This window comes from Mytilus trossulus, chromosome 4 (assembly GCF_036588685.1).
Source record: "Mytilus trossulus isolate FHL-02 chromosome 4, PNRI_Mtr1.1.1.hap1, whole genome shotgun sequence".
NCBI classification, from domain to species: domain Eukaryota; kingdom Metazoa; phylum Mollusca; class Bivalvia; order Mytilida; family Mytilidae; genus Mytilus; species Mytilus trossulus.
The window spans coordinates 46,456,466-46,476,225 of NC_086376.1; the positions used below are offsets into that span (position 1 = coordinate 46,456,466).

General features: G+C 31.8%; 1 protein-coding gene and 1 long non-coding RNA gene across 2 annotated transcripts; one reads left to right on the forward strand and one right to left on the reverse strand.

Annotated features, from left to right (window-relative positions):
* Window positions 1–9,158: 9,158 nt before the first annotated feature.
* LOC134716654 (G-protein coupled receptor 83-like) lies at window positions 9,159–10,343 on the reverse strand. The gene has a single exon (XM_063579662.1). The coding sequence runs from the start codon at window positions 10,341–10,343 to the stop codon at window positions 9,159–9,161; it is 1,185 nt and encodes a 394-aa protein (XP_063435732.1).
* A 720-nt stretch (window positions 10,344–11,063) lies between these two features.
* On the forward strand, window positions 11,064–13,278 carry LOC134715388 (uncharacterized). The gene is made up of 2 exons (XR_010106680.1): window positions 11,064–11,529; window positions 13,068–13,278. It is a non-coding gene; the product is annotated as an uncharacterized LOC134715388 (long non-coding RNA).
* The last annotated feature ends 6,482 nt before the right edge of the window (window positions 13,279–19,760 follow it).

The window sequence follows — 19,760 nt, forward strand, 5'->3', positions numbered from 1 at the left end:
TGATGGTAGAGAAAATGTATTAGTAATAACTGATGTATTTTCGAAATTTACAGCAGCGATTCCGACACGAAATCAAACTGCAGCATCTACCGCCAAAGTACTAGTTTCATCATGGTTCATGTGATATGGAATACCTGAACATATCCATTCGGACCAGGGGATGAACTTCGAATCTGAACTTATAAGTGAGCTTTGCAATATTTACAACATCAAAAAGAGCAGAACTACTCCTTATCACCCACAAGGTAATTGTCAATGTGAAAGGTTTAATCGGACTTTGCATGACAGACACAGAAACAACAATGGCCAAACTTTCTTCCAGAACTAATCTTTACATACAACTCAACAGTACATGCATCAACAGGGTTTTCTCCGTTTTATCTTATGATGGGTAGACAGCCTAGATTACCTGTTGACTCTCTTCTCGACTTTGAAGAAGATGGAAATATTAGTGACAGTAGACATGAGTATATTTTTGAACATCTAAATAGAATGAAGAAGCTGTTTTACGAGAGAAAGCTCATTACACAAAAGCGTCCGAACATAAATTTGGAGTTGGTACTCGAGTACTTACTCGTAATAGAGTACAAGGCCGAAATAAAATTCAGGATAAGTGGAATTCCTTACAATATCAAGTGATAAAGTGCCTAGACGCTGACCGTCAGGTTTATCTCATTGAACCAATTGGTAAATCTGGATAACCTCGCGTCTAAAATAGAACAAATATACAAGTGTGCAAATTCAAACGACAAACAGCCAGTGACAGTAGTTCAGACGTAGACCCTATTGCAGTTGGATTCAACGGATACCGACTGCTGATACGATCAAACAGAACTAACTTTGGTGAACACTCAAATGTTTATAATGAACCAAGATCAACTGTTTAAAATTGTATGTTCATGCCTTTGACAATTTTTGACAATCAAATATTTTTTGATATTGTACCAGTGTGAAATGTTTAATGAATTGAAAGTGATGTGTGTTACCTTTTTTAGTCCAGGTTGTTTGCTAATTTTATTTGATTAATTGTTAAATTCATTTTTTTTGACACTTTAAATCGTTGCTGATTTTTTTTCATTTTTGTGTTAACTATTATTGTATTGAAAGTTTTGAAGTCAAGTTCTAGTCAAAAATAACTTGTTATTGCATTTGTAGTTAAAGATAATCACACCTTGCTAGTAAGAAATTTTTGTTTGTGTGTGTTTTATTATGATTATGAGTTGTATCATATTTTAAAATTCAGTCCTATACTGTAAATTTGTACTTTTTGTGTAATGGTTACAGTAACGAGGACGTTACTTTTAATTTATAAGCAGAGGAGTATGTGAGCAAGTCACTTATGATTTCGGAGTTTATTCATGTACAACCGGTAATGTTTTATTTTTATTGTGACCGGAAACACCGTTTTGATGACGTATTATGCATTTATGATAACGCTGAAATGAAATGAAAGAAACGCCATAAATTGTTGTACCTAAGCCCTTTTTATACCACCTACAGGACTACCTGCCACCTTTGTTAATAGTTGAAAATAAAGATCTATATATCATCAAAAATGTCACTTCTATCAGCCTCACCCTTCACCTGGCTACAAATGAACAAAAGACAAATAAATAAGAATCATTGATCCCGAAAAATCAGGGCTATAATTCTGAGGGAAAACATAACTTTCTTCTTGCAAGGCTTTGGACACAATTTGATATGGAGACAAGCCATTTTTCTATATTCTTTATAAAAACAACTCTTTTCCCCCCTATACCTTATTTTGTTAGTCTATTTTTCACTATACTTCCTTTTTTAGTCCGCATTTATTCTGCGAGTTTTGCCTATTATTCTCTATAAAGGTATGCACTACTACTCACATAATGCATCGACGCAGTACTCTTTACCAAATCTTAGACACAACAAATTTTGTGTATATTAAAATTGTCAAATGACGTCACAGATACATTATTTAATGAAACCAAGTTTGCGAACTTTATGTCTTTCGACATGTCCCAAGGTGCCAAATCAATCATCGCTAATATGACAATTTGAGAGAAAAAAATTATACATACAAATTATCGTTGTTCGCCTGCAATCATCAATCTTGTTACGGCTTATCCAATTTACCCTTGTTAGCATTCTGAACAGACGATCAAAGATATAAATTAATTTCACGTACTACCTGACATGGACAAAATATGTCACTCAAAAATCCTTCAGGATCATTTATAAGACGCAACTAAGTAATAATTATATTAAAAGAATTTTAATGCAGACATCACTGATGAGATTATATACAGTGTAGTAACACGAACATTAAACCTTATTGAACTGATTCAGTTGTTTTCCATTTATATTTTTTATGTTGTCTATACCCGCCGTACCTGAATAACAAGGCGAATATACGTATATGATTTTGTATCTAGTAATTGTACTCCCAAAGTGGTACAGCTTGGTATGAGATACTGATGTACTTCTGTGTAAACCTCCTCCAAATATCCGTTCGCCCTACTATACTTAGTATACTAACTACTCCTTACCAATGACTTCCTTTTACTAATACATTCAAACAGTCTTCAATACCTATAGTGAACACTGCAATGTAAGGTTTCATATCAGCAACGCATTATTTGCAACTGGCTGGATTAAATATCATTGTCACGTCATGCTATTTGGGAGGTGATATTAAAGCAATAACGTTCTCAACTTAATGAAAATTTTTATTTTTAGCCATGGCGTTGTCAGTTTATTTTCGATTTATGAGTTTGACTGTCTCTTTGGTATCTTTCGTACCTCTTTGAAATAGACATAATTCTAATTCAAATTTCAGTGATACACTAGACTAAAATGTCTTATCGCAGCTAGATAAACTAAAACTTATAATCTGATAGAATTTGGTAATAAAAATTCTAGCAAAGTTTTATACAATCAAATTTATTTAGCACAACAAAATTGCCATTGAAGACAATATTGAAAATTGAACATGTTTGTGTCATCAGTAAGATAAATGAATGAATTTGTATCTGATAAATTAACAAAATATGCTGATGTTTAAATTAAAAAATAAATTGGATCTGGTTTAAAATGTCCGTCTAATACTCCTCAAAATTTGCCAAAACCTGTTTAAGTAAAGGCCCGAACAATATATACAGTTTCTACAATTTGATCAATTTTTCAAATACACTAATTGAAAGTGTGGAAGACATTTTATAAAACTACACAAATGGGAAAGAAATTCAATGAACATTGGTCCTTCCTTGGACAAGCCGGTTTGATGATACGTTTATGAATTGATTATGAAGTAAATCAAACTATTGTAGTCATAATGTATTGTGTCTTTTTTCAGTAATCCAGGGTTATCATCATAGTTATCATAGTATAGTACAAATATGAATGTCCCAATTTCTACTAAGTAGAATATTTCATCGTTCTGTATCCTCGTGAACTACAATTTGTACTGTAACAATCATGCACACTGTAAAATAACAGCGATATACTACTGTTGCCTTTATTTAATGATCTTTTGTATGTAGTGACATTAACGCTGTACTGACTGACCATGTTGTTTTCTCGGTCTCAATTATTCCTTATCTATATTGCTTTAAATATTCATGTATGGTACGAGTTTCATTATAGTTTGCTTTATATGATTGTATAATTATTTTGTTCATGAATTTATTTATTTGTGTGCTGTTGTGCTGCATTCATTGTGTAACATAATTAAAAAAATAAAATATTGATTTTAGTACAATTTAGTAACTATTCCACTAATCGAGATTAGAAAGAAACGATTAAGATGTAGTTTAACACCTCCAAATTTGCATGCGCCTGTACCAAGACAGTGGTCGTGTTATGTCATGTTGTTATGTTATATGTTAAATATATTTGGAGAATTTGCTGTTGATGACATGTTTTAGATTTTTCAGTCCAACTCATAAACTAAGAACGATGAAGCACAGTATTTCTTAGATACCTGTCAATTATTGTATGTTCTTGATTTCTTTTTAGTTATTTTTGTTCTTCTTTCGTTGTTGTATCTTTGAAGAAGAGTAGTTCCTTCCATATTTTAGTAGTATAGTTGTCAACAAACCTATTTTAAGTAATTAGAATTTAAAAAGACTATCCAACATCGGAGGTAGATGTTTAAGGTTTGAATATCCATACTTATGTATAAAACAACACGCAATGTTTGGATTTAATAGTATGAATCGTGTAGTTTACATAAATGACACAATAAAGAAATAAGACACGTCACATGCATTGTTCGTATGTTCTACAAGAAGATGTACCCTCTCAAAGACGCAGCGCATTCGTCAGCATTTAATATCGTTGTTTATAATATCTATCAAAATTTTGAAGCTGCATAGAATGGATACAAAAACGAATAACTATCTCAACTAGACTAGTTGAATGGATGTTAATTGAAGTAATGATGTATTAATTAATTTTTTTGAAATACGAGAAAATCAGATCATCTCTTGGTTGACTGTCAATATCAGGCAAATATATGTTTTAATCCATCTATATACATGTAACACATATTTATTATTTTGTTGCATGAGAAAACAACTGGTACTCCTTTTCTGTTTAACCTTTACCATATACAAATGTATAGAAATAATGATAAGGAATACACGAAGCCGTCGTTGTTAAGGAAGGAAGACATTTTTCGGTTGTCTTCACTTGTATTCGCTTCAATGGTTAGCAGATATATAGTTGTTCAATTGTAATTATGTACAGTGGGGCAGCGTGAAAGTTTAATAGATTATTTGAAGGTCTCCTCCAATGTAAGTTTATCAAAATTGGATTGAGAATGACAAACAAAGCATATTAGACAGAACAATACAAATTCGAATATATACCACACAAATTATATTCTGATGCAATTATCTCCGAAAATTACACTGATATTTGTTTTACTGTGAAAACTGATGCAGAAAATTAATGTGATATTGAAATAAAGGTCGAAATTTCTCTTTTTTATAAACAAATGCACACAATCTGTCATTTCTCTATCGCTATGCAACATTTATCGGTTGCAGTTATCCAATTATTCTTATTAATTTCAATTTGAGAGAAAACTATCAGCTCATCATCTGTTTATTTTCTAGCTATTTGTCTTCCTTTATATTCTGAAAGTTGTTTCTATAAACCAGGAATATCAAGAGATTATAAAGTATACTCTTTGTATTATTTATTAACAAAATGCATTGTAGTCCTAACTAGTAATTAGATGATTGCCTTGTATGGATGAATGCTTTTCTAGTCTTTTAGTATTCAAAAGAACTTGTTCTTTCTTTACTTGATTGTTGATACGTACTGTATAATGCATACTATCATATTTTGTATTTCTCAATTTTTGTTTTCATTTGTTTATTCATATTTTTTGTTTCTGGTATGTGCGTCCATCTGCTAGTCCGTCTTACTCGTTTCAGGTTTCGGTTTTTGGTAAGGGTAGAATACCATGAATTTGTGTTCACAACAGTTTTAAACTTAATACACAATCTTATTGTTATGTACACTGGGAGGTACAAGAAATGACAGCATGTACAGATTAAACAATGCCAGAAAAATATTCAGATCATTAAACAATGTATTGAAATAATCACAGTACAGTAAGCAGATAACACTAAAATTGTACCAGAATTGTGTTCAATCTAATCCGGTTTTTTCTGAATGATGGAGGATAACAGGTGTCGATCTGAGCAAACTGTCAGTTTTTCAAACAAAAAGCTTAAAAAGAATCCTGTGCATTTTCTGGTCAAACAAAATGAAGACCTTCTTTGACATTGTCACCAAGAAAGCATGGCTACAATATTAATGATAAGGGGTTGGCAACGGATTGGGCATGTGATAGAAGAGATATAAATTCCACAAACAGAAAAGCTTTACATTAGACTCCAGAAATAAGGCGTAAGCAAAGTTGACAAGAAAACCACAGGGATGCGTACTGTGGACGGAGAACTGAAGGCGAAGAATAGCACAAAGGGAACAGTAGAAAAGATGACCAAAGACAAACAGAAATGAAGATCATTTGTTGTTGCCCTTCATGCCAATGGCACACATGGCCGTAAGTAAGTACTATCATGCTGAAACGATTTTCTGGATTAAACATTCATTATATGGAACATCCAACACTGAATATTTGAAAGCCAATAATATATACGTGCAAAATAATTATACTAATAATCATATCCACCTTAGGTCACCTTGGCCTGATGAAGTTGCCCGGCAGCGCTACGTTTGGGGTTCATGGAATTATCTTAGTGTTTGTATTTTGTCATGACTTGTATGACATGATTTCAACATAAGTAAAAAAAAAATGTTTTGTTAATATTTAAAACTTCGTTGAGTATGGACTTATAATATTGTGAGAGAAATGTTTTCCTATTGACATATTGACCATGCATACTTGTTTATTATAATATAATAAATAAAATAGATCTTGGATACACGTAGACATCAAAACAGCAACTTTAATTCAAGGTTATCAAACATATAGTGGTCTGTATATGTTGGCCTCGACAACTATCAAACTCTAAATAAAGGCAACAGTAGTATACTGCTGTTCAAAACTCATAAATCCATGGGGAAAAAACAAAATCGGGGTAACAAACTAAAACCGAGGGAAACGCATTAAATATAAGAGGAGAACAACGACACAACACGGAAATGTAACACACTCAGAAACGGACCAAGCCTTGTTTCAAACTTTATATTGCTTAAAATCAATTCATAACGCCAATGTTGCGTATGTTTCGTATATTGTCCATTACAGTGATATTTGTTTTTACACAGATGGTTTGTTGTATGGTTACTTGAACGTTTTGTATTTTGTTATGACTTCTGTGTGCTTTTTTTCACTGGAAAATTTAAAAGAACCAGATGAAAAATACCAAAGGGACATACAGAAAACCATGTCAAAGCATAAAACATATGATTATGGACAAACCTTTAGTTTTGTGGTTTGTTGTTTCGGTGACGATTTTTTTTAAAACATACTACTAATATTCATTGACTAACAATTATGTTGACCTTTTATTGGATAGTACATTTTTGGTAACATAGCTGTTCAAACGTTTGAGTTCTTATACATCCTTGGCTTTTAAATATTCATCTTTGAGCGTTCCTAATGAGGTAAAATGAGGTTAAATGCAGAAAAGAGTTGAAAACGCATGATATTTTTAAAGGGTTGTGTTCATTTGTTACAACTCTTTTTGAGAAGCTATGGAATCTGTTCAGGGTTTTTTTCATCAATACTTAAGTTTTGACTTTAAGGTTTTGACTTGAAGATTAAGTTACATTTAATTATTTTCTAACGTAAGACTGTTTTGTTGTGCCAGTGTATAAACATCGGTTTACTAAGATTGAAAATGGTCTAGTATTTATCCAAGATTCATTCATTCACCATTGTAAACATTATAAATTTGCAGCAACTTAAGTGTGTATTCAGGAGATATTGTATAATTTTAAAAAGAATGTCTAACTGCTTCATGTGATTAGTTCTGAAGTTGGCTTTTTTAACGTTCTTAAAGATAAATTATCTCGTTTGTAGTTTGTTGATTTTATTTTGAGTTTTGTGTATTTGTTACACTCCTGTCTTTTACAAGAGTTTTGACTGTTTGAAATCGTTCATTTAAAAAATAGTATTGTCTGTGTACGATCATAATTATAAGTCCTTGTATTCATTTTTGTTTTTTAACATTTCGATGTTAATAATTTTCCATAACCCTCAATATGGATACTTTATAGTTAGTTGTAGTCTCTTTTGAAATTCTATGTCCTGGTGAATCTTTTTTTGAAAGAATTTCACGATGTGAGGCAATTCAACGATTAATAGGGTACCCCAGATTTTCCCAGAAAATAGACAGTGTTTATGCTGGTGATGTGTTTGGCTTGCAATTAATATAGACGAGTCACTATTATATAATATGTGCTTTGCTTCGAAAGATCGTGTAAATGACTCCAACCTCAAAATTCATACACATCGACAAAAAATATAAGGGAGACAAAGTTTGGTCTGCCATTAACATAAATGAAGTAAGCAAAACCTGTCATCGGTTATATATCGTGATCAGATATTTGTCGACAATGTTGAAAGGTACTACATATGATTCTCAGTTACTGACCATACATTTAAGTCAATTCACGTCTACAAGCATTTTAAACAAACTAATTCTGTTGATTTTCAAATATCATTGAACTGTTAAGTTGTTGAATATGATAATTGACTCATTCTTCAATGCTATATATGTTCTGTAATCGATCATAATCTCGTTCTTATCCATTGCGTGTTAGTTGCTGGATATTACTGCTCCCATCCAGTATGTCTTCTTTTTCGGTCGACTCACTTTTATTTTTATTTACTACTATATTGTAATTGAACCTACTCGTTTCGTTGTCATTGCTAACTTTGTTAACCGTTAACATTAAAAACTTCCATTTGTTCTTGTCCTGAATATGCATGACCTTACGTTAAACAAATCACAATCAAATCATTAATATTAAATCTTTTACCACATGAAGAGAAAATAAAGATAATGGCTATAAATTGACTATATTTTTTTAATCTTTAAAATCATATTGGTTCGTCATTTATTGGCCTTTGAAAGTAAAAGTCGCACGCCATATTTACGTAACCGTAATTAATAAGTACATTAAGGTCAGTCTAAACAATGTCGCTTGGCGAAATGCTGAACGAAATAAAATAAAATAGATTGGAAAGAAAATTTCCTATCATGTAATACAGTTAACCATTATAAAACTCAAAGTACATTCATAAACTAATAGATAGAATAATGTAAATAAGAATGTTGCACAATCTTTCAATTTTTGTCCATTTGAGAAAATTTACAGATACAAACGGTGCCTATATTGATAGTAAATTGTCGGAAGTTTCATTTCCGACAGAGGCTTCCATCGGATCTTATCTGTAGTATTTAAATATTTAATGAAATGGTTTAGAAATGTTTTATGCAATAATGACTAGCAGTGCATCTTAACTAGAACTAGTCGGATGTAAATTATGGAGTGAAAAGTTCGTAAAATCTCAATTAAACTGTAATAATTCAGACATGAAACAGGAATGAAATATTAAGTTTTAAAGACCATACTTGTACTCTTTTACAAGTACATGAACACATACTTGTGAATTCTCTTTTAATGTTGCAAAGTCAAACCATATAAGCAAATCCTCGAAATGTCTTTGAACTTGACCTTCTTGAATCCGATGCTGAAAATGAAGAAATCGTTCTACTTGAATTTCCGAACCGACGATTGCTTCGCAATCTAAATCCTGTGGAATCAATTTCATCAATTTCTATTTCAGGGCCGCCTGTAAATGATTTTAGACATCGAAGACGTTTAGCAATGACTGTACTGAATGCTGGATTCATCCAACAATACAAAAACGGATTAATACACGAACTGCTAATCGCAATCCAGTGACAAACAAAAAATGTATTGGTATCGGGATGAAATACTTTGGTATTTGGATGGTGGTCAGCTAAAATATAATACAAATTTAATGGCATCCAACTTATTGCAAATACGGCAACTACCGCGACTAGAAGTTTGATACTTTTCCTCTTAGCCTGTATTTGCATTAATCGTTGATTTTCAGTAACAACTCCAAGATGGGTTCTTATCCAGAGTTTATGTACAATTCGTCCATAGGTACATGTTATCACTATAAGTGGAATGAAGTACTGAAACAATATAGTAGCAATTGTTAAATACTGTTCCCATTTATTACTAGGGTAGGTTGACCAACATCGCTTTACTTTGTATGTTATCATATTGATCTCTTTTACATTAGTATAAATTCCAAAGGGTAGTGAAAAACAGATAGATAACAACCAAATGAATGCCAAAACAAACATTCCTCGTTTTCTTGTCATTCGAGGATGTAATGGATATAATAATACCCGCTGTCTGTCTAAAGCAATTGCTGTTAAGGTGAAAGTCGATACATATACCGATACTTTAAGAGAATAGTTGAAAAGATGACACAAAAATGATCCCAATGTCCACTCGTTCATTAGATTTCTTGCAATATTTAATGGCACGTTTATGAAAGCTAACAAAAGATCGGAAATAGCCATATTTGCTATAAACAGGTTTGTAACGGTATGCATGTGTCTATTTTTAGCAATGACATAACACACAAATACATTTGCAAATATTGTTATAATAGTAAGTATTCCAAAGCTGGGTATAAGTACAATGGCTCTGTTGATGTCAAAATGCACTGGGTCATCAAGAGTATTGTTTTGCTTTAGAATCTCTTCAATGTCGGTCTTATTAGTGCCGTTTATATTCTTGAAGAGGTTTTCTATCTGAGTTATAACGTTTGTCATGTTGGAAGTAAATTACTTATTACAAAAAGTGTATTCATTCAAGTAATCCACTGACGCTGAAAATAGAAATTAAATATACTGCAGCAATCAAATAATAGACAATTTACTAACACTATACTTTGGAACAATCATTGACATAGAATGTTTTATATTTTGTATTCAGGAGATAATACTATTATGTATATAGAATGGTTTAAGTATTACAAAGAAATATGGTAACGATTGCAACGTTACAATTCTGTTTATGAAATTGAAAAAAGACAAACAATTAATATAATTGGTTATGCTCTCTATATAAAAAAAAAGAACTACGGCATGTAGTATCTTTGAAATACTCGACCATTTGCTTGATTATTAAAATGCGAACTCATGTTACATAGGCTTACAGGATAATAATTGCTTAACACTTGGTTGTTTTCAATTGACCAGTATGGCACAATAGATTAACCTATAAAAATGTCATAAATGAAGGGAATTTATCAACAGTAGACATCTTTTATACGTTTCAGTAATCCTGAAAAGTTCGTAAAGACGATCACATATAATTTTAAACATACAGTATGTTTTGTTAGTATTTTTATTCATCTCAATCTATTGTATGTTCTTTACTTCTTTGATGAAATATTCCAGTGGGAAAGCCACGGATCGATTCTGCGCCTCCTTCCATATGACGTAAAGGCCAGAAAATCAAGGGCGACAATCCCGATTTTTCATAGAGGGCGACAGTATCGCGCCATCGCGTCAATTTGTTTACATCGTGTACGTGTGATTTTTCGAGAAATTTATCATTAAAGACAATTAAACTTGTGTCATTTCATCATCAATTAGTTATATAGGTAAGTTTTACAGGTGACCATGCTATTTTTTCTTCTTAGAAGATTTTATTTACAAGAAACGAACATCTGAAAATGGCAAGTGACGTTGTTAATTTGGAAGATAAAAATATGGCGGGTGTTTTCCCCTTCTGAAAATAACTGACACATTTGCATCCTATTGGCTATTTAAATATAACATGACCAAAAATAGTATCTATGATGATAGGAGTCCCTAAATATTTGCATAAATACCCATCACTCCGTGTCAAATTGTAACTGAGGCTGCGAAAAGGAAGCACATAAATCGACGCCATTTTTCAACAGATTAAGGTTTCTGAGCTCACGAAATCCTAGTATTATTACTTTTAATGGTAAGTAGAAAGATATGAATACCATCCATAACATAATTTATTGATCTGATCGGGTTATGGCTACATGTTTGCCTTTTTTCGATTCTGAAATCCAGTAAATTTCCGTAGACCACATGTAAATAAACGCCCCTTTTCCAGCGGTGAGACTTCAATTTGAATAAAACTTCAATTTTGGCATGTCAATGTTAGCATTTAAATGTTAATTAAAGTTTTACAGTTGTGTAAAGCATTTGTGTTGATTTGTTTGGTTGTCTCGAATAGTAGAAAGGTTAACATTTTTATTTTTGAACCCAAAAAGTGTGACAAAAATCACAAAAAACAAACAAAATAAAAATAAAGGAAAAAAATTACTATCCCCAGGATAAAGGGGGTTCCAACTATATGTCCCCATTCAAATGCATTGATCGTCCCCCAAAAAGGGAGATTCCAATCCCTGGAACCCTATCCCTGGATCTGCCACTGGGAACTATGACTATTAAAACATATAAAGAATTAGAGAATTATTACTAAAGGAACAAAAATAGAGAAAATTTACCATGAAATAAGGAAAAAATAGAGCAAATGACATGCTAGTCCAAATAATTATGAAGTCTGACAAGACTACTTTTTTTCTGGGACGACTTCCTATGTATCCCAGAAAAAAATCTAAATATTCCTAGCAGCAAGCCAGAGGTCTGGTCATAATCATTTTGAACTATTGATGTGCTAATTTATATATTGAGGAAAGAGAAATTATGGACAAAAAGTATAAAAAAAATAGAGACAAATGAACTTAAGGATTAAATGATAAAGAAATGCAGAATACCCCATCCAGACCCTTGTCTATGTGAACAACAGTACTATTATTTTTGCTGAATAGTGCATATGGGCATGTAAAATATATTTTAAAGATTTCAGGTATATGAAATATTCACCAGTAGGAAAGTATAAATTCTGTCCCTCCTTCCATGCTAAAAAAAAAATTATGTGATTTATTGTTGAATTTTATTGCCACCTTCAGTATTGGCTAGGTGTTGTGGCCAGGTTTTATTGGCGTTGGATACATTTATTATCAATTACTGGTATGAAGAATTAAAGATATGAATGATTGAATGAAAAGTTATCTTTTAAATAACAGATACCTGTAAGATAATTTAATGTTGCATATTATGTTATACTTCATTTAAACATTATTTATATCTATCAAAAAGGTTGATATGTTATTATGGTGATTAATTTTAGATACTAAGTAAATGAATTTATATTAAGTAGAAAATTTCTCCAAACATCTGTTGGTGTGTATAATTATTACCTTTTCTAGAGGACCTTTTTCGGGACGTCTGGATTGGGTATTTTTTAGCTCAGGATTTCGGGATTGATCCTTCAGATTCCAGTATTTTCTTTCAACATTTTTTTTTTAAATTGGGAACTCAGAAGATCATGTTTTTGTCAGTAGACAATTCAAATATATTATAATTTACCGATCATATAGCAACTCTAGAGAAGTTTGAAATTATATTCATTTGATAATATCATCTGCATAAATTATATATTTTCAGATAACAATAGGAATAAGAAGAGCAGGATTTCTATATTGAGGATTTACATGTATGGGACAGAGGACTATATGACTTGATTTTACTTTAAAAAACTTTTTAATTTTAACAATAGTTCTCCTTAATTGTTTAAAATACTTTTTACATATTTTTCATTTTAACATTTTTTTTATGACTGTATTTATTCATTATTTAATAAACTTTTATTACTAAACATTTTTATATTTTCAAATATACATACAATGTGAAACACTCCACCATTTTATATTGATAACGTGGGGTAAATGTACACGAGACACTATGCTGTTGCAATACAATATTACTAAATGTCATTGAAAAACCTGAGATTCATTGATGCAAAGCTAGCATATTCATATGGCCCCCCTTTCATAGGAAAAAAATGGTTGATTAAATAGGGAATCACTGGAGCGGGCCCCTCTTAAGTTAGTCAGCAGCAGCAACCCCCCGCACCCCCCATAGAAAAAGTTCTGGATCTGTCACTGGTATCAGACATACATGTATACATGTATGTACTGTAGTATTTGAGACATAAGAAAAATAAAAGATATAAAAAGTTAAAATGATGGTCTTTTATTCTTTATAAGGTTTGAATGACTTAAATGGAAAGTTTCTAGAATTGTTCACTTCTCGTAGACGTAGTGAGGTCTCTCAGGTGGCCTTTCATAACATGACCTTTCACTGTTTTGCTTCCATGTAGATTTCAAAGTGTGGTAACCCCTGCACCTAAATAAATCATTTTCAGTAGATACATATCTCTTTTTTCAGACTTTTTGATGAAAAGTTTAAACTAATATACAAATTAGAAAAAAGAAAACTGATCAACTTGAACCCACAACATATAATTGATCTCGGGTGCTCTGGAAGAGTTAGCAGATCCTGCTCCTTGTGTAGTATTATGAATGAGATGTCTATGTGCCCTTTTCCTAGATATGTAAACACATGATTTTGCAAATTATTGCAATTGTGTGCTTTTAGAATGGAGTAAAATGTCAATGAATGTTAGGAAAGGTATTCTATTGCAGAAAAATCAGCACACAAATATAGGAATGGTATGATTCTTAATAAACTATATATCCTGTGTCCAAGATTTGTTTTCCTGTAGATTGGTGTAAAATGAAAATGTGGGTCAAGCAGTTATATCAATGCAACAAAACAGGATCACCAAAATCAGAGTGAGACATTCATATACCATTTTTAAAGTAGACCTTGGAAGTGATAGCATTTTGTTAATGCTTTAAATGGTCATATACATGTAGCTCTAACATGTATGAAGAATTTGATGTACTAGGCATTGTGAATTCCTATTGAATGTTAAACTCAAGTTCTCAAGAGTTAAATATGCCCCAGGGCCCAGACACACTCAAACATGAATAGTCAGTAGTCACAGTGTACATCAGGTTGCTTGATAAGCATAATAAGGACAGACATTTATAAACATGTGTGAGTGTTAACTTCCCACTTGCCTAGTATTTTTTAGATAAACAAGAACAAAATATGAAAATTATTGATGCATCAGTAGTAGGCAGGCAATATTTGTTGATTGGTACATGTACTTTTTAAAATTGACAAGTTGAAACATTTCAGATTTATAATAATTTACAGAATCAAAGAATGACTGTAACCATTACCCTAAAAATTGGCTTAAAACAAAGACTACCTGAGTGCTTACACTTTGCAACTTTTGCATGCTTATTCAGACAACAACTTTTGACTTAACTGATTTTTTGTTGTTGAAAAAAGGGGGGTAGGTCTACTTCCAAACAATGGAAGTTATTTATATGGACAAATTCGTTCATAGATTAAACCAGTTTCAATGTACTACATAAATCTCGCCCATAAATGTGTTATACATCAGCAGCATAATTAAATAACTACAGAAAATGTGATACGAGGAGTTCGAGCAACTTGTAAACATCAACAAATGACGGTGTCGAGCCTTCCACCACTCAATATTTTAAGTAAAATATATTTAAAATCCTGAAAACATCATCACCCTTCGTTGTCTCAATCAATTTTGTGCTTAAAATCTGTAAAATATGACATAATTTGCTTGATTTTGCACCGAAATAACTCCCAAAACGTCTGAAAAATGTTGAATTTTGACCTCCGGTTGAAGTATTTATTATGTAAACAAGACTCAGAGTGACGGGGAATCCTGTACATAGTCATGTGCCCATATGTTTCTAGGTCACATTTATTTATATCTCGACCAATGAAAAGCTTTAGGATGCATTTGTGTCAGTTGTTTGTAGTCGTGGGGATTACCCGCGGTTTTTTGGAAATCAACGGAGGTAGTCTTTTGGTTTATCATATTTCAGTAACGGAGCACTTATTTGAATACCGAATTTGGCAGTCGTGTCACAAAATCTATTCTTATGAAAAATTAACCTCAAATACTGATGGATGATACGTTGTTTTAATAGATTTATTGTCTGAAGCACAGGCTACGTTTTTGTTTACACGCTGGTTACAGCGCCACCTCAAAATTTTTAGATTATCTCCCCTTTCCCGCTGGACTACCGGAAGTAGCTCTTCAATGTCACTGGCTTTCCCACTGTTCGTACTGGGCGTCGCTCTTATTTAAATATCTTGAACTAAAATTCATCGACATGATCACTACACAATATTTCAAAGCATCCAAAGTTAACTATTATTTTGAATAAACCAAAGATGAATGATGACGTGAACGAAACCTTGAAATAAGAAAAGAAGAAAAAAGATTAATCCATAACCCTATTGCTTTCTTTGTTATTTTATGCAATTTCAAGCATTTATAGCTACCAGTATTTTGTCTAAGTTCAAATAAAATGGCAATCATTGCAAAGCAAACCCATGTCTTACCCTGACTTGTGATGAAAAATTCTACCTTCTACATATATCAAAAATGGTACTAAGTACTATAAGATAATATGCTCTCCTTTGTCATCGTCTCATTTATTTATTTCTTTATTCAAAAAAATAATTTAAAACAAAAATTCTACTGTGATCCAAGATCCTTGAGCTTTCATTTCATACCAAACTTGCCTTAATGATTTAATCCTTTACAAAATTACAGTTTTGTTTAAAATGTGTACTACTTTCTTGTATACTTTTTCCGACCGTGCTCAAATTAGCCCTTTTGCTTTTTCCTAATTTAGCGTCTGGCGTACAAAAGTTAAATCATAGTATCTATGATAAGTTTATCTCTACCTTTATATGGAGTCTTTAGTAAACTGATATGACTACAACCTCATTACACAGTTAAAACATCTTTGTGGAAAAAATCTAATCTGTATTTGTTGATAACTGACATGTTTGTATTTTCCGAAATCTTTGTAATAAAAAGACAATTCATATACAGCTTATTTCAATAAATCCATTTTATTGGTATGTTATTGGTGTGAATATAATTGTATTTGTCATCTCACAATAAATCATGTTAGCAATCAAAACGGATAAAACAATGCATTTATTAAGATAAATGTGATCATTTGTTTCGTTTTCCCACATTATTACGGGACAGAAAGAGTTACAGTGTGGCTGCAACGAAAACCAAATTGAAATGATAAACTAGAAAATAACATAAAAGGAGCACAATGTAGGTTCAGTAAGACCTCTTTTTGGCCCCAGAATATAGCAGTTTTACAAATGGTTAAAATGTAAACTTTTAATTATTTATTGGACAGTAAAATGCTTCTGCTACATAGGTATGGGCTGTTTTTGACAATACAATGCACATATATCCGGTACTAGCACCATTGAGTCATGCTAAATTACTGAAATATTCATAATTCTAGCATTTTAGTTAAATTTTAGACGGTCTTTGGGTAAAACGAAAGTTGCGCATTCGTGTTCATCCTTAATATTGAAATGTAAGTTGTATTTGATGATAATGTATAACATATATAAAGGTTGAGGATGAACACGGATGCGGCCACTTTCATTTTTACCAAAAACTATCCGAAAAGTGACATTTTTGGGCATATTTGGTAGATTTTTCGTATTTTAGCTTGAATTCGATCGTTTTAATGACTAAATCTGTTAAAATCTTTCACATAAACTAATTAATTCAAATAAAATAGACACTTAAGTGTTTAAAAAGTGGTCAAAATCGTTCGTCAGATGAACCTGAAATTTGAGGTCAAAATCCGTCCTTACCGGACCTACTCCTTTCTAAAAAGCACAGTTACTCATATGCTGTAGTATCTACATTGGCAACTTACCTTAATTGGACAGTTTTCATTATAAAATATAAACAGTTTTTAAAATTCAATCTGCAAACCTTCTTAACAACAATGACAAAGTGTGTAAATTGTTTCAACAATACCAACAAGTAATACAGTTCCACTTGGGATAATTTTCAAATCTTTTGCAAGTTAAAAATTGTAAAGTGATTTGTGTGATTCAGGAATAACTTTCATAGGGTATGGTTGAGACTAAGGATATAAGGAAACTTCATATGTGAAACATAGGAACACCAATAAATACATAAACACTGACAAAAATAAAGCATGCAAGAAACTGTCCTACCTTTGAAACTAAAATTTTTTGCATTAAAACAATCAAATCAAAACCTTATAAACAAAAACAAAATAGAAAGAAAGCAAAAGATTGTTTTTAGTAAAGACGGTTTGGGCATGTTTGTTTTATTTTCGATCATAATGTACAAATTCGAGGTTGCTATTTAGGTCAAGTGTAAACGAGTGAAACATTGAAATATTGCATTTGAATTATCTATTTAATCCATTAAGTGCATTGTATTTTATATACTGCTAATTTGTGTTTCTTTGTTTACATATCGATCATTCACTGAAAGAAACCAGCTGCAATTGGTACGTTTTATATTAAAAAAAACTTTAGATTCATACTAAGATGTATTTTTATTTTATGTACCTTATATAAACTATATAATACAATATTGGCTGCATACATAACAGTCAAATTTTAAACATTGATTTTTATGAAGTTATCCCTAAAACACAATTAACGACTTGCCCTAAAAGGTTAACGACCGCGTTATCAAATATCATGAGGTTGTTTCGTTTAAATTACGCTATGCTTGATTTTTTCAGCAACCTATTTTTAAATAAGATTATAAACCCACAAAACGATATAAGTTAGGAGGATAAAAAAAAGAAAATTCAAGAAAATATTTTTTATTGAAAAAATTGTAACAAGCCAAAACATTATTTTAACGTAGCACGGCCGTATGATGACCTGAAACTAACTTATAACTGAGATCACCCCTAGTTTTTGGTGGGGTTCGTGTTGTTTATTCTTTAGTTTTCTGTGTTGTGTCATGTGTACTATTGTTTTTCTGTTTGTCTTTTTCATTTTTAGCCATGGCGTTGTCAGTTTGTTTTAGATTTATGAGTTTGACTGTCCCCTTTGTATCTTTCGTCCATCTTTTATACGGTATGGGTCTTCTCTTTATGATGCTTCCATACGGTTAGTAAACTTGATCTCTGATACATTAAGCTCGAAATAAACTCATTAATTATGATGTCATGATGTGCTATATAGGGAGTTTCTGCGTCAATATCATCTCCTGACATAAAACAAGTCATTCTTCAAGGACGATACAAATTGAACACAAAGAATCTGTATGTTGAACACTCCCGCCTTTCAAAAAATATAACATAAAGAAATTTCAGTATCTTTGTATATAATAGCAAGTTTTGTTTCTGAACATAGCTATTGTTTTATGCTTCTAAAGTTTGAGCAACAAAGTCAATTAACTTTACCTTCAAAAATATTTGTAGAACGTTTCACTTCCATAAACAATTTGTATCGATTCAAGAACCTCGCCATTTAGTCGTGGTTGTTTATTAACATAGTGCTTTTTTTAACAGCAGATTGTTATTATATTCCTTCACACGGATTGCGATTTAACGCTTAGAAAACGATAAAGACATTTGTCAATTAAGGAAACCATAGATAATTTTGTAGTTTAACGGTATATCATTTTATATTTACATTCCATTCACGTTTCGACAGCAAACTTAAAAACGAATAATCATTGCTACTTTTTTGAAGATTTTTAGAACATGATTGTGAAATTTTAGCTTATACAAAACTACATTTATATTTATCTATATATTTTGAAATGCAAATATAGACAAAAGAGAGAGAAACGATACCAAAGGATCACTTAAACTCATACGTCGAAAATGTCTTAACAACGATATTGCAAAACTCAAAGATCAAAAGGCAAACAACAGTATACAAAACAAAATATAGAAAAGTAAAGAATTAGCAACACAAACCCAACCAAACACAAAGTTGATCTCATGTGTTCCGGGAGGGTAAGATCCTGCTTCACATTGTGCTTTGGCACAACTTTTTGGAATTTTGGATCCTCAATGCTCTTCACCTTTGTACTTTTTTGGCTTTATAAATTTTTTGATATGAGCGTCACTAATGAGTCTTATGTAGACGAAACGCGCGTCTGGCGTATTAAATTATAATCCTGGTACCTTTGATAACTATTCACATGTGGCACTCGTCGTATTGCTGATGTATATACAAATCTAGTGATAAGTCATTGGTATGTCACATTGGGATTGTGGCTACGACGAATAGAACATATCCGTCGTCATATATGAAACAGGTATATTGCATAGCGATCGAAGCATTCGTGAAGAATACAAATACTGTGCTCATCAGACTTCTTTTTTGTTCCCTATTGAAGATGCA